At 41.2% G+C, this 15,156-nt stretch overlaps 1 protein-coding gene across 6 annotated transcripts in view; it reads left to right on the top strand.

The window, feature by feature from the left end:
* The first annotated feature begins 59 nt into the window (after nucleotides 1–59).
* Nucleotides 60–15,156, top strand: part of BPIFC (BPI fold containing family C) — a 55,183-nt gene continuing 40,086 nt past the window's right edge. Inside the window, exons 1-4 of one of the 6 annotated variants that reach the window (XM_029204885.1) lie at nucleotides 60–946; nucleotides 2,536–2,634; nucleotides 12,396–12,490; nucleotides 13,267–13,300. In XM_029204885.1, the coding sequence (XP_029060718.1) occupies nucleotides 13,298–13,300 (3 nt within the window). In that variant the 5' untranslated portion in view covers nucleotides 60–946; nucleotides 2,536–2,634; nucleotides 12,396–12,490; nucleotides 13,267–13,297. Of the gene's footprint in view, nucleotides 947–1,689; nucleotides 1,742–2,535; nucleotides 2,635–10,190; nucleotides 10,204–12,395; nucleotides 12,491–13,266; nucleotides 13,301–15,156 lie in introns of those variants that run through there. The other 5 variants (XM_029204882.1, XM_029204880.1, XM_029204881.1 and 2 more) reach the window with 5 other exon arrangements.

The following is a 15,156-nucleotide window of genomic DNA, read 5'->3' as shown; positions in this document are numbered from 1 at the left end:
CCTCTTTCCAGTTGTGCCTGGAGAACGTTAACGCTGAAAGGGATGCTACAGGCAAAACTACTCGCCACTCCGCAAGGCCCAGGTGTACCTGGTTCTTACCCCATTTCCGCCGTGGTGCCCGGCTCCAGCACCATACGCTCTGAGAAACCTTAGGTTGAGCCCAGGCTCTGGTAGTTTCTGCCCTTACAGCAAAATTAAAACAGCTTGTAGTCAGTGATCTGTGTAGAAGAGTATATTAGTAATCTGTCGCTGCATAACAATCACCCCAAAGCTTAACAACTTAAGACAACAAACATTTATTGTCCGACAGATTCTCTACAGTGCAGGAGTTTGGGCTTGGCTTGGCTGTTTGGTTGTGTCGTGGTCTCTCATGAGATTACAGTCAAGGTGTAGGTCAGGACTGGAGTATCTCAATCACATGACTGTTGGCGGAGGCCTCGGCTTTTCACTGCATGGACCTCCCCATCGGGCCACTTGGGTGTCCCAGTGACATCCTCACTTCCCACAAAGCCGGTGATCCCAGAGAGACCAAGGCAGAAGCCACAATGTCTTTAATGATCTCACCTCAGTAGTCACACACCATCACTTCACTCACATTCTGTTGATCACAATCCAAGCCTTCAGTGTGGGAGAATCAACACAAAGGGCTGAGTACCAAGAAACAGGGATCATTGGGGGCCATCTGGGAGTATGGCTACCACAGAGGGCTTGGCAACAATGATGAGGATGATGACTTAGGTGAGGAAGAAAGTATCATCAAGTTTCATCCTTGTATGATAACCATTTTCCAAATCATAAGAGTTGAATAAAGTTTCTCCCGATAGGTGGCAGTGCTTTTCCACACTGACCTTCATTCATTAAATAAGAATGTATTGATCACCTGCTTTGTGCCAGATATTGTCCTAGGTGCTGAGAAGACATGTGCCTACCCGTGCAGAGCTTACAGGTAAGTGAATCACCTCCTGTGTCAGAGCATAAAATGTATCTTGTTTATGATAGAGATGAGACTGGGGACTGGGGTACATAGAGAAGGGTTGCTGTGCCAGGAGGGTTCTTGAGTGGCAAAGCAATACGGAATTGAGGAAGGGTGACAGGACCAGGGTGGCTCAACATGGACAGAGTGGGTATGTCCCAGATAAAGAAGAGCCTCGAGCTAAGCAAAGGATTTGGGACACATTCTAGAATGTATGGGAAGCCACTGAAGAGTTTTAAGCAGGGGAGGCTTTATCTATCGGGGTTCTTAGTTCTGAGCAATAGAGGCTGACTCTGACTATGCAGAAGAAGAACACATTAAAAGGAAACCGGATAGCTTGGGGATTCTGGGGAAGTGACTCCAAGTTAAGCTTCCAGGAATGACGCTCAGAACCACGCTGAAGAACTGGCCTGATGAGGAAACTCTCATGACTGGGATTGCTGCTGCCGCCCTACCCCACCCTGGAGGAAGCTGCTGTCACCGCTGCCAGGAACCGCTGAGGAATGGCGGCCACCTTCAAATGCCACATGTTTTTACACCAAGAAAATGCCAAGCGTCCAAAAGAGCCTGTTTCCTTACCTTGCTCACTTCTAAATCAAAGGCTCATGGGCTGCATCTGATTGAGGGAAGAAACTGAGACCTGGCTGCAAAGGAGGCTGGAATTTCGGGTCTGAACTCTTTCCTTGAAGAAGTGAGACTTATAATAGTCGGATTTCCCCAAAGGTAGGAAGGCTGCACACAGGATGATAGGAGCCGTGAGTCTGACAGGTGTGTACCACAAGGGGCATGGGTCCAATCTGAAGTGTGAGTCTATCATGGTAGAATACAGGAGATGTATTAGGTCAGGATTTCTCAACCTCAGCACTGTTGACATTTGGGCCTCACAAGCCTTTGCTGTGGAGAACTGTTCCGTGCCTTGTAGGATATTTAGCGCCATCCCCGATGTCTATCAGCAAAACGCCAGTATAACCACACCTTTGGTTGTGAGAACCAAAGATGTCTCCAGACTTTGCCAAATATCCCCTATCCCCTAGGAGGAGAATTGCCTTGAAAACCATTAGACCAGAGACCAGCCCAGTTAGGAGGCTCTCTTGGTAACTGAGAGAAGAAGGAACTGGTGGCATGACAGTGGGAATGGAGACAATGGGATGGGCAGGGAAGATGGTTCAGAGACAGAAATCACAGAACCTGGAAAATGGCTATATTTGGAGGCTGTGTCAGGATATAGCTTTAGCTACTCGAACAGAGATCTGACTTAACAGTGACCTAAGCAAGATATAAGTTTATTTCTCTCAGAAATAATATTCTTGGAGGAAGTAGTGCAAGGCTAATATGGTGTCCATCTTTAGAGACCATCTACCACGGTCTACCTCTTAGTACTACATAAACCTGTAAAAATGAAATAGTAAAAACTAATATTATCAGGCGAGTATTCTGTAAAGATTCAGTGAGATAATACCTTTTGGTTTTTGTTCTAAACTACTAAGCCTGTGGTAATTTGTTAGGACAACAATAGAAAACTAATCCACCTGGGATCTTCATCTCAATCCTTTGCCCAATAGAGTGTAACCACTAGGATGGAGGAAGCAATCCAACCGCAGGAGTGAAGGAGGGTCCTGGAAGAGAACCAGAGCATCTCCAAGGCACAGCCAAGATTTAAGGTACTCTGGAGGACAGTCCTTCAAAACCTCAAAGGTGGGCTTCCCTGGTGGCGCAGTGGTTGAGAGTCCGCCTGCCGATGCAGGGGACATAGGTTCATGCCCCGGTCCGGGAAGATCCCACATGCCGCGGAGCGACTGGGCCCGTGAGCCATGGCCGCTGAGCCTGTGCGTCCGGAGCCTGTGCTCCACAACGGTAGAGCCCTCAACTGTGAGAGGCCCGCGTACCGCAAAAAAAAAAACAAAACCCTCAAAGGTCCATGAGAATGTTATATACCCCTTCTCTCAACTGTCTCCCTCCATGAGAATTTGTTTTTCTCTTTTGCAGGATGTCACCTTAATGTCTGCAAGCAACAGGCACTGCGACTTTCAGAGAGTTCAGAAATTTATTATTTTTTTTCTTTTTTGCGCCACCAGGGAAGCCCTCTTTTTTTTTAAATCGACCATTTCATAGAATATTACAAAGGGGTGATGTCACTCTTCCTTGGGAATCCATTCATTGGTTCTCCGCAGGCTTTTTTTTTAATTGAAGTATAATTGATTTAGTGTTGTGCCATCTCTGCTGCACAGCAAAGCGACTGAGTTATACACATATATACATTCTTTTTTTATATTCTAGGGTTTTTTTTAATAAATGTTTTATTTTAGAACAGTTTTAGACTTAAAGAATTATTGTGAAAACTTATATACCACATACCCAATTTTCCCTATTATTAACATCTTAGATTAGTATAACACATTTGTCACTATCAATGCATTAATATAGATAACTTTATTAACTGAAATTCATACTTTATTGAGATTTTCTCGGGTTTTCCCTAACGTCCTCTTTCTGTTCCAGGATCCCATCCAGGATGTCACATTACATTTAGTAGTCATGTTTCCTAGGCTCCTCTTGGTTGTGACAGTTTCTTAGACTTTCCTTGTTTTTTATGACCTTGACAGTTTCGAGGAGTACTCGTCAGGTATTTTATATAGTGTCCCTCAATTGCGATTTGTCTGATATTTTCTCATGAAAATATCACGACTGAGGTAATGTGCTTCTGGGAAGAAGACCAGTGAGCAAAGCACCGTTCTCATCACATCATAGCAATAGTGCATGCTGTCAGGATGACTCCTCACATTTGATGTTAACCCAGATCACTTGGCATCTCCACTGTAAAGTTACTCCTTTTTTCTCCTTTTTATATTGTACGCTTTGGATGAAAATCACTATGTGCAGCCCACACTTAAAGAGAAGGAGTTATACCCTACCTCTTTAGGGGCTGAGTATATAAATCATTTTAATTTCTACACAGATTTGTCTATTCTCTATTTATGCAGTCATTTATTTATATCAATTTAGACTTATATTTATTTTATACTTTGGCTTATAGTCCAACACTACTCCATTTATTTTGTTGCCAGATTGTTCTAGCTTTGGCCATTGGGAGATCTTGCAGTTGGCTATTTGACATCATTGAGGATTTTTTTTCATTTGTTTTGTTCCGTTTTTGAGCATTTTCTTCCTGGCACTATAAGATGCTCCAGGATCATTTTGTGTATATACTGTGCCAAACCCAGAATCAGCCATTTTCCCAAGGAACCCTAGCTCCTTTTTATTGGAAAATGGTATTAGAAGCCAAGATCTGGGGCCAGGTGTGTCCTATTGCTATTGGGGTGGTGTTGCTTCTAGCCCTTCTCAGCTGACAGAGCAAGGAGATACATACAGGTGTATACTGTTTCTATACGTAACTGTCTATGTCTGTATTAAGCTAAGCATGAGTTCATTCTGATGTCTTCAACTCTAATCCATTACCACATGGATCAGTTCTGGCCTCCTCCCTTGCTCATCTGTAACCTCTGGCCTCCACCATCTACCATCCATTTACTTAATTGTTCAATTCCAGTGGACAGGTATAGTGGTTTCAGAATTGTGAACCCATACCCCTGTGGGAAACGACATTATTAACTAGGGTACAGTGCTTAAACAACAGTTCCTGTTGCCTTTAGTCTTACAGACTCCATTCACTCCTTAAGTTACGTAGGTCCGTACCTTATTCCCCCACCCCCTTCAGCAAAGTTGTTTTGCACATTTGTACTACATTTAGATTCTTTTGTCACATTCTGCATACCATCCTGGATCCCTCAATCTCCTAAGTGATTTTTTTAACACATACATTTTTTACATATATTAAGGTTTACTCTTTGATCTGTAAAGTTCTATGGGTTTCAACAAACGCTTAATATCTTGTTTCACCATTATGATATCAGACAGAATACTTTCAGCAACCTAAAAAACTGTTTGTGCTTCAACCTCCTCTGCCACCACCAACCCCTGGAAATCACTGACCTCTTTACCATCTCTTGAGTTTTGCTTTTTCCAGAATATCATATAATTGGAATCAATTATGTATGTAGCATTTTATGGCTTCATGACATGCTTCTTTCACTTAGCAATATGCATGTAAAATTAATCCATGTCTTTTTGTGGCTTCATAGCTCATTTCTTTTTTTGTTGTTTTGTTTTTTTGTTTCTTTTGTGGTACGCGGGCCTCTCACCACTGTGGCCTCTCCCATTGCGGAGCACAGGCTCCAGACGTGCAGGCCCAGCAGCCATGGCTCACGGGCCCAGCTGCTCCGCGGCATGTGGGGTCTTCCCGGACCGGGGCACGAACCCGTGTCCCCTGCATCAGCAGGTGGACTCCCAACCACTGCGCCACCAGGGAAGCCCCATAGCTCATTTCTTTTTAATGCCGGATAGCATTCCACTGTATGGATGTACCACAGTTTATTCATTCACCTATTGAAGGTTGCTTCCATTTGGGGGCAATTATGTATAAAGCTGCTAGAAACATTTGTGTTTGTGCAGGTTTTTATGTGGACCTAAGTTTTCATATCAGTAGGATAAACACCTAGGAATACTACTGCTATGTCATATGGTAAGACTAGATTTAGTTTTGTAAGAAAGTACCAGACTTTTCCAAAGTGGAAAACATTTTTCATTCCCATCAGCAATGAACGAGAGCTCCTACTGCTTTGTATCCTCACCATCAGTTTGTATTGTCAGTTTTTTTTAAAAAAAATTAGCCATTCTTAAGAGGTGTATAAGTTGTATGTCATTGTTTTAATTTGCAATTTCTAATGGCAATGCCAAGCATCTTTTCATATGCTTATATGCCATCTATATATCTTCTCTGGTGAGGTATCTGTTCAGATCTTCTGCCCACTTTTAATTAGGCTGTTTGTTTTCTTATTGTTGAGTTTCTGTTAGTTTTCTGAATGTAAATCAAATTTCGGTGCATGACAAAAACCCTTTATAATCTAGCTAGAAACCTCTTTCTTCAATCTGCCCAATGATCCCTGAAGACTACTCACACTGCACTACTCCAAAAAGCCTCTCCTCCTCCCCTTTATATCCTCTTGCACCAAGTCAGTTTGCCTCTGTGCTTTTACACATGCTTATCCTTCTACCTGGAAACCTTTCCTACCCTTCTTTTAAGCAGAGTGTGTTGCTCCTTCCTTTTGCTCTGAGAGCACTTGGAACATCCTTTTCAATGTTAACCATCCCATCATAGTGCAATTATTTGTGCACCAGACTTTCTCCAATCCTAGGTTACGAGTTTCTCAAGGGGAAAAGGCAGGTCTTATCCATCTTCAACAACACTCGACCCCCAGCTCCAATGTGAGGGCTGGTTAAGCAAGATTCAGAATGACATAAAGATATCCATGCTTATCTCTGAGTTCTTCATATATCTGTTTGGAAAAGTAAGATCCTCATTCTGTCTCTACCAGAGAAAGTCAGGTTGGCCTTAGTTTCGATGTTTTCTTACAAATCCAATCCATTTTCTTGAATCTTGAGCTTTAATCTACATACCAATAGTTCTTGCCCTTTAGGGTGTCTCAGAATTACCTGGAGGGCTTTTTAAAACACGGATTGCTGAATCCCATCTCCAGAGTTTCTAATTTAGCAAGTCTGGACAGGAGCTTGAGAATTTGCATTTCTAATGGTTTCCAGATGATGCTACTATGAAACCACACTTTGGGAACCACTGGTTTATGCCATGTGTTCTTGCCGTGGTTGTTCTGCGTTTTTCTAACACTTAGAAAAGACTTTTGAGGTAGCTGTGCTTGGTGAGAAGTTGAAATGGGCTTTTAAAAATGTTGTGAGTTGAAATTAGAGCCATACAAGTTAGAAAAAAACATCTGCAGTAGTTGTTGAAATGATTAAGGCTCTATCCATGGACCAAATGAAGATGTCTGGAATGTATTGAAAGAAAGCAATAAAAATTTCCTTGGAAAGCAAACTAAGAGGAGGCACACAGGAGATAGGGACAAAGTGGGTGGGGGACATTAAGGATTTCCACAGTTTGATCTGTAAACTTCAGTATTGTTTGAGTCTTTTACCAAGAGAATGTTATTCACATATTTATTGGGTAATTAACAAAAGTGTTATTAGGAATACTAGAATCTGATCCTTAGGAGGAGTGACATTTTCTACTGCAAGAGCTAGATAGAATAATATACTTTACTTTCTCGGTTCTCAGTGAAGGCCCATCAAGGGATATTTGGCATAATCTGGAGACATTTTTGTTACCATTCAGGTAAGAGGGAGTGGTGCTAACATCAGGGTATAGACCAGGGATGCTGCTAAACATCCTACAATACACAGGACAGCCCCCTAAGTCAAAGAATGATATGACCAAAATGTCAATAGTGCCAAGGTAGAGAAATCCTTGTCTAGTGGAATTGGGCTCACACCAGTGATTCTCAGACATTTCAGAGATGTATCACACTATCTTGGTTCCACAAGATTTCTCATGTCTCATAAAAGTTATATGAAAGTACCTTTAAATTTTAGCATGAATTTAAATTCACTTTGAACTGCAAAAAATAAAAAGTAACTCCCTTTTAAATAACCAACAATAAGTGAAGGTTCAGTGGGTAAGTGGGGTTGTTTATTTTTCAAAACCAGGAGGGAGTCACTGCCATAAACCATTCCAGAGTGTGATTGGTGGGAGAGGCCATGGTCTGAGTCAGTCATCAGTGCCCACCCAGAAATGTCATCACACAGACATCAGGGACGTATGGCCTGGGACCGAGCTGGGAAGAGAGGGAGAAATGCTGCCAGGCAATAGGGTGATTCTGCCAGATGTCTCCCCAGCCCTTCCAGAGTGAACTGTAGAATCACTCCTCTCTCTCAAGAGCTACACTAATTCCAGGCAGTTTCCTCTGGTCAGTAATAAACTAGCAATTTCAAACAAACACATATATCTATGTTACTCAGATTCAATTAGCAGCTCAGAAAACCAGATGTGTTGCCTAGCAACAGCATCTTTCTCTTTCCTCGCCTTCCACATCCCCTAGACTGTGGGTTGCCCTTTTGTGACCTTCCTAAAAAAGGCAGCTTAGCATAGTGGTTAAGAGCCTCCCAGAAGTAACTTAACCATAAAAGTAATCTTAACCATAAAAGTAATCTTAACAATAGTGGTTCCTAGACTCCCAGAAATGGAGCACCTGGGTCCTGAATCCTGGCTCCACAAACTAGCTGTGATGCCTAAACTTAGGCAAAATTACTTAACCTCTCAGTTTCCTCATCTATAAAATGGAAATAATATTATTACCTCGAACAGTCTTGGTGGGGATTTAATGAGTTCAAATACAGATGATGCCCAGAGCATAACAAACACTCAATAAATGTTAGCTCTTATTTTTCTCTACCTGTTATATCCCTCTTCAGGGTTTCCTTTTAACCAGATTTCATCAACACAAAATGTTAGGGGATGGTGAGGGATGGGAACTCACAGTATCTTTTGCCCTAAAACTGCTTTATCTGGCCCATCCCCTCGTATACACAGAATCCCTATTCCCTCGCACTTTTGTCTCCCACAAAGAATAACAATTTGTTTCCAAGCTCAGAAAAAGTCTTATATTCAGATAGCTTCTTTCTATACAGGAATAGCCCAGACATTCTAGAAACCAAGAACTAGGATGCTCCGTTCCTGTATCTTTCTTTAATGAAGATTCTAGCTAGTTGATTATAATTTTTCTTTTGGAGTATTAATTAAAGGTACCCCTTGATCTGCAGAGACTAATGTACTGTCAGCCGTTAATAAGTGAAATAACTAAGCTTGCATTCTAGATTATCATCGTGAGTAGGCTGGATAAGTAGGAGTTCCCAGCAAATCTTTAATTAAATCTGAAAAACTAAAACTAAAATAAATAACGCAACTGGATATAGTGCTGCTGGCTTTTTTTTTTTTTTTTTTTTTTGCTGTATGCGGGCCTCTCACTGTTGCGGCCTCTCCCGTTGCCGAGCACAGGCTCCGGACGCGCAGGCTCAGCGGCCATGGCTCACGGGCCCAGCCGCTCCGCGGCATGTGGGATCCTCCCGGACCAGGTCACGAACCCGTGTCCCCTGCATCGGCAGGCGGACTCTCAACCACTGCGCCACCAGGGAAGCCCAGCTTTTGTTGTTTTTAATGACAAATTTGCCAAATTTACCTGAAAACAATTCCTTGAACAGAAAGTAAGGCTTGAGTTGATTTCTAAGACCCCTTTCAAATAAAATAAAACAGACCAGCTGTAATCTCTTCTTCTATCTTTGTTTCTTAAACTTCAATTATCTGAGCACCTTTTCCCAAAATTATCCCGTGTCCCACATGAGCTGTACTAATTATTTATTTTTCCCCATAAGTCAACCCAAATCTTAAAGTGTATGTAAATTTGTTTGAAAGGAAAAGCTATATAAAGGGAAAACTTTTGTTAATTTCCAAATAGAGGGTAAATGTAAAAAGTAAATATCATGAAAATTAAACTTTGTACATATCTTTAAAATAAAAGTTGTTTAAAATATCTTTTAAATTATTAATTGAAAATAGTAATGGGGAAATACAAGTAATAATGCATCTAATTTATTGACACTGTAGGAAAAATTTAATATGTGCTAGTTCACTTAGTTTAATTTTTATAATGACTCTTCAAAGTAAATGTGATCCCCACTTTTACAGAAGATTCTCTGAAACTCAAAGGAAAGAAGTTAATTGCCCAAGATCTCAGAGTTGGGGTGGGCAGGGCAGGTCCATGTGAGGCCAGAGCTCTCAAGGACTGCAGGATGGGGTTCCCCCACCATTTTAAATCCTCTCCCCTCTCCTTCATCCAGGCCACCCTTCCCAAGATTTCTCCTGAAATCCTGTGCCCAAAGTCCTAAGTTACACACCAATGACGGGTTTTCACCAAGATGTGGTTGGACTTTCAGGCCTTTTGTGCCAAAAAGAAAAATTAATATTTACATCAGAAAAAAATACTGTTATTTTACAATTTTCAGCGTCCTTTTAAGTCGAGCAGATTCTTATGCAGCTGGTTAATGAGTATGAGATGGAAACAGGAGGCTGGGCAAGAGCTATTTCTGACCGAGAAAAGAAAAGGGGGTGGGAGAGAAGTAGGGGAGCAGGGGAGGAAGGTAGAGGTAAGAAGCTGCTCTGAGGAGGAGAGATGAGACAGAGACAGAGAGAGAGAAGAGGGAGAGAAGAGGGGAGAAGGTGATGCTGCCGCCCAGGGAAGACTCAGAGGAAAAGACAGAAATATTTAGAGGTACTTTACGAATTTTATTCCATGTGCTGTGTCATGTCATTCATCTTCTTCCATGTCTGGTTCTGGGGTGTTTTTTTTCTAATACATTAAAAATAATCACAATACAACATCAAGTGTTTATCTGTGTATCACCTGAAATTATCCCGCACCCCTCCTGTAGCACAAGCACCACGGGAAACTGCCTCAGATGATCTCACCACTTCTGTGGCTTTAATTCCACCTCTAGCATGATGACTTGGAAATTCATATTTCCAGCTGACCTCTCCCGGGAACTCCAACTACCCACCTGATGCAGCCATTTAGATGTCTAATATCGTTATTTCTGCTCTTGCTACATTCCAGACACACTGGCCCACCTTTGCTGTTCCCTCCACCCTATTCCCTTCAGGGCTTTGCCTGCCTGGCTTCTAATGCTCAGATATACCTCCTCAGAGAAGCCTTCCTGGCCCATCCTAACAGAAGAAGCACTTCTCCCCCAGTTACATCACCCTACCAATTACAAGACCACCCCATCAACTACATTCCCTTATTTCCTTCATAGCACGTGACAATCTACACATTTTGGTTTGTCTTGTTGTTTGTTTATTTTATATCTCCATCTGCTAGAAGATAAACTCCATGTGGATATGAATTCTGTCTTTTTTACTGAAGAGGAACTTGTACTTAGTAGGTGCCCAGTATTTGTGGATTTAATGAATGAATTAATCTATGATGACTGAGATGACTGACAATAAATGATTCTATGAGGAGAGTGTCTTCAGGCTCCTATCACCATTGATATGGCCACATACTAATGAATAAAGATTTTATAGCACTTTACAGTTTAAAAGCACATTCTCCTAGGTTATTGTTATGGTCTGAATGTTTGTGTCCCTTCAAAATTCATATGCTGAAATCTTAACCCCAAAGGTGATGGTATTAGTAGGTGGGGTTTGGGGGATTAATGCCTTGTAAAAGAGGCCCCAGAGAGACCCCTAGCTCCTTCCACTATGTGAGGACACAGCCAGTGGATCTGGCTATGAATCAGGACGAGGGTCCTAACCAAGATGTGACCATGCTGGTTCCTTGATCTTGGACTTCCCAGCTTCCAGAACAGTGAGCAATAAATCTGTTATATATAAGCTATGTCATCTTAGCTTATACATTTAGCTTAGTTTAGACTGGCCTGTGATAGTTTGATAGCAGCCCAAACAGACTAAGACAGTTATCTGTTTCTTTTTTCCACCAGCACCTATCAAGGTAGATACTAATTTTATCCCCACTTTACCCTTAAGAAAACTGAGGTTAAACAGGTATATATAACTGGAGGTACGCTAGATGAGAAACCTGAAAAGCTGTCTGAAGTATGGACAATGCCAAGCAAACATACCTGTTGTTCTACCTAGTTTCCCTGAACTCTCCTGGTTTTAGTACCGAAAATCCTACATCCTGGGAAAACCAGGAAGTTGATCACCCTATCTTAAATTGTAAATTTAAGACCTTAGATACTTCATGTAATCAGATCCCTGGCCATCTAAAGTTCAATGACTAAAACATGGGGGATGGGAGTGGGGATGGCATTTAAAGACTAAAGACATCAAGTTCCATAATAGTTGATGAACCCACCTAAACTGCTTTCAAAGGAATTCTGGGAGAGGAAGTCATTAATAACCTGAAAAGGAGCAGACACTTAGAAATGCCATCTCTGGTCCTACCCTGAAAGATAAAGATGGTAACTAGGTCAGCGTGGCTATTAAGCCTCATGCTTTCAGAATGAATCTGATCCACCAAAAATCCAAAAGGTATTTTGGGCAGTAGTGGCACCACCAACTGCAGGCACCCTAACCGAGGGAAACTGACTTCCTATCCCAGAAAGGAAAGTTCTTCCTTTTCCAATTCAATACAATTTAACACCTTTTTCAATACACTGGAATTCTTAACTTAAGCATTCTGGTGAAGTAGCCATAAAAATTTCACAAGTTTGTGTGTGTGTGTGTATGTGTCTGTGTGCGTGTGTGTGTGTGTCTGTGTGTGTGTGTTAGAGAGATAATTATTGCATAGGTGGCATTGTTTTCTCGTCTAGGTAGAGACTGAAGTGTTCATTCAAGTCATTGGGTAATTGAAGTGAAGCAATTATGTGTCACATTTTGAAAGAGGCTTTTTAAAAAAATCCACCCCTAGATGATTTAGACTTAATTATCTTGTCTTTGCAGCAGCTGAGTTCAAGCCTCAAGTGGAAAGTACATCGACTTCAAAGGCAGAGGGAATCAAAGGTGCTCCCCGGCTTTGGATACTTCCTCTGCTTGAGGTAAGAATCATGAACAAACTTCAGTTTCTGCCAGTGCACAGTCTCCCAACGGGAATTACCTTGTTGCTGGAGATGACCCAGATCTGGCAGGACACCTTGAACAGCCCCCTGTCACGTATCCTGAATTATTTTTGTCTGCCTAGGTTTTTCTGTTTTATTTCTTTTTTATGTCACTCACACAGAAGACTAACAGCTCTAAGAAAGAAACAAGAGTTGGTTTGGACTACATGTTTAGTTTTGCATCCTTCAGCAGTGTTAAAAGTGTTTGTTGCTCAGTAGTCTGGACTTATTTTTGCCTCCATTCCAGTGGGGCACCCAGCACAGAAAATTCACACTTGTCTCTCAACTGGTGTGGTTCAGATTAAGGAACCGCTGTGATCTCTGTGCTTTGGGACCAGGTCTTAAACCATATCAGTGACCTAGATCCTGCCAAGCAAAGGACCTTCCCATCTGCCTGAATTGTTTGTTTGTGTTAAGTATAGAGTTTGGGGGGTGAGGGAAGACTTGGTGTAAATTTTCAAGGCCCTTGTCATTAGAGATCTTGGTATAACATCAGACGTGTATGCTGAATCCCTTGAAATATTCTCCAGTTCTGCCCATATTCCATACCTGTTGATATAGACATTTTACCAATGCTATTATTTGTCTTAACTGTTAGGTTGGAATATTCTTATAGACTAGGCTTCTTTAAACCAATTGAATTGAATTTCTCAAACTTTGCCTCTATTTTAAAGGCTACATTTCATTCATTCATCAGTCCTTTTTAATTTTTCCAGAGTCTGTCAAAGCTCTCCTTCATGAGTGGTAATGGTAAGTTGATCTGTCTCAGCAATTTTCTGAGTTGTACTTGAGTGTTCTTATTTCCGGTCATCAAAATGGCTCAAGTAAGAGCCAAGTAATTTACAAGTGTTATTCTGTCTGAACATTGGTATGGCGATGCAGTGACTTCTGAGGTTTCGAATATTGGAAAGAAGCAATTCCTCAGAAGCAACGAAATAGGTAACTTGCTAGCAGGTTTTTAAATCATCTTGGATTCCTTCTTTTAACAGGCAACTTACCTTGCCCTTACTTGTCCGCCAAATTACCTAACCTTTTAGGAATCATCTCCTGGCTTGACAAGTTTCTATTCCTCCCCTGCCCATAAATTATCATCCTACCCAAACAATTCAACTGAAAGTTACATACAATCCGTCCCTTTAGAGCCCAGTAATTTTATTCATTCATAAAATTTCTAGAGGAAAAATATGTGTTTTCTAGGTGCAGTTTTGAGTTCCTGGATCTCCATCAAAGCAGACCACTTCAGAAACTTCCTTTAACCAAGAAGTGAAAAGAGGTTTTTCGCTGCTGGAAGGGAATTTAAAACTCCATTCGTACCCAAGAAAATACAAAGGGATTTGCACTTTGATGCTTGAAATTTTCCAGATGCTTAATGAGTTTTTCCACATATAAGATGGCATCAAGCAACTCCTATTTAAAATTCCCAGATTAAAATGAAAAATCTAGCACTATCAAGTCATTAAACGAAAGAAAACCATAAACACTAGAATTAAGAGCCAAAAGAACAGGTTTGATTCCCAAGAGTCTGACTTATTATGTGATCTTGGACAGGTCATTTGGACTCTCTAAGCTTCTGTGTCCACATGTCTAAGATGGGGGGAGGATGATAGTATTGTTGTGAGTTTTGTGAATGGTGAAGAAATACAAACTTATTATTTTAATTGTTCTTCCATTCACAAGTAATACCTCCGCTTTGGTTTATTGTGCTTTTTCACTGTAGAAATGGAGAGCTATTTATATGATGGTTTGATTTTCTCATTTCTTTCAACATTTTCTAGAACCTTCCTTAGTTCACCAGAATCTTGTAAGCAGTCGGTTGGTCCGTTAGCAAATATTTATTGATATATGCCAGGCAGAGACATAATTTCTACCTTACTTTGCATACAGTCTAATGGATATATACTTTTTGGTCTAACATTCTTTCCCATTGCTTTCCACTACTCTGAAAATATTTTCCTCTTTTAAAAAATCTCCCTCTTGTGATAACCTATAATGGAAAATAATCATATATATATATATATATATATATATATATATATATATATATATATAAACTGAATCGCTTTGCTGTACACCTGAAACTAACACAATATGGTAAATCAACTATACTTCAATAAAAAATTTCTCTCTTATGCCTGCCTAGGCAGGACACATCCATTTACAATTCTTTGCCTACAGTGATATTAGCATGACTACACATCAGTATGGCTCACCATTTGTTAAAACGTGGAAATACTTCTATACCAGTTGGTAAATAGCCACTAATCTAAGCCCCAGGAGTGTTCCTCTCACTCCCACAATCCCATCCATCTCTACCTATCCCCCTCTCAAGGACCCTGGACCACTCCCAGGACAACTAAAGGATCAAGGAAGGCCTAGAACAGATGGCAACTGGACCTAACTTCTGCATCCGTTCTGAGTATAAAGTGTTGTTGATCTCACCCTGCCTCCCAGAATGTGGAGGACTTCACGCTTGTTTATCCCACTCCTCACATTTCCTCCAGCCCTCAGATTACTCATTGCTTGATCAGAGACCCTCCTCTCCTACTGGAATTCCTTCCCCTCAGCTCTCACTCTCATTCCTCAGTGTTGTCTTCACCCTGACGCTG

The sequence above is a fragment of the Monodon monoceros genome, unplaced genomic scaffold (genome assembly GCF_005190385.1).
Source record: "Monodon monoceros isolate NGI ecotype Baffin Bay Population unplaced genomic scaffold, NGI_Narwhal_1 Super_Scaffold_6, whole genome shotgun sequence".
NCBI lineage: Eukaryota > Metazoa > Chordata > Mammalia > Artiodactyla > Monodontidae > Monodon > Monodon monoceros.
Note: the sequence above shows the minus strand (reverse complement) of the source record. Positions and strands in the feature narration are given on the sequence as shown.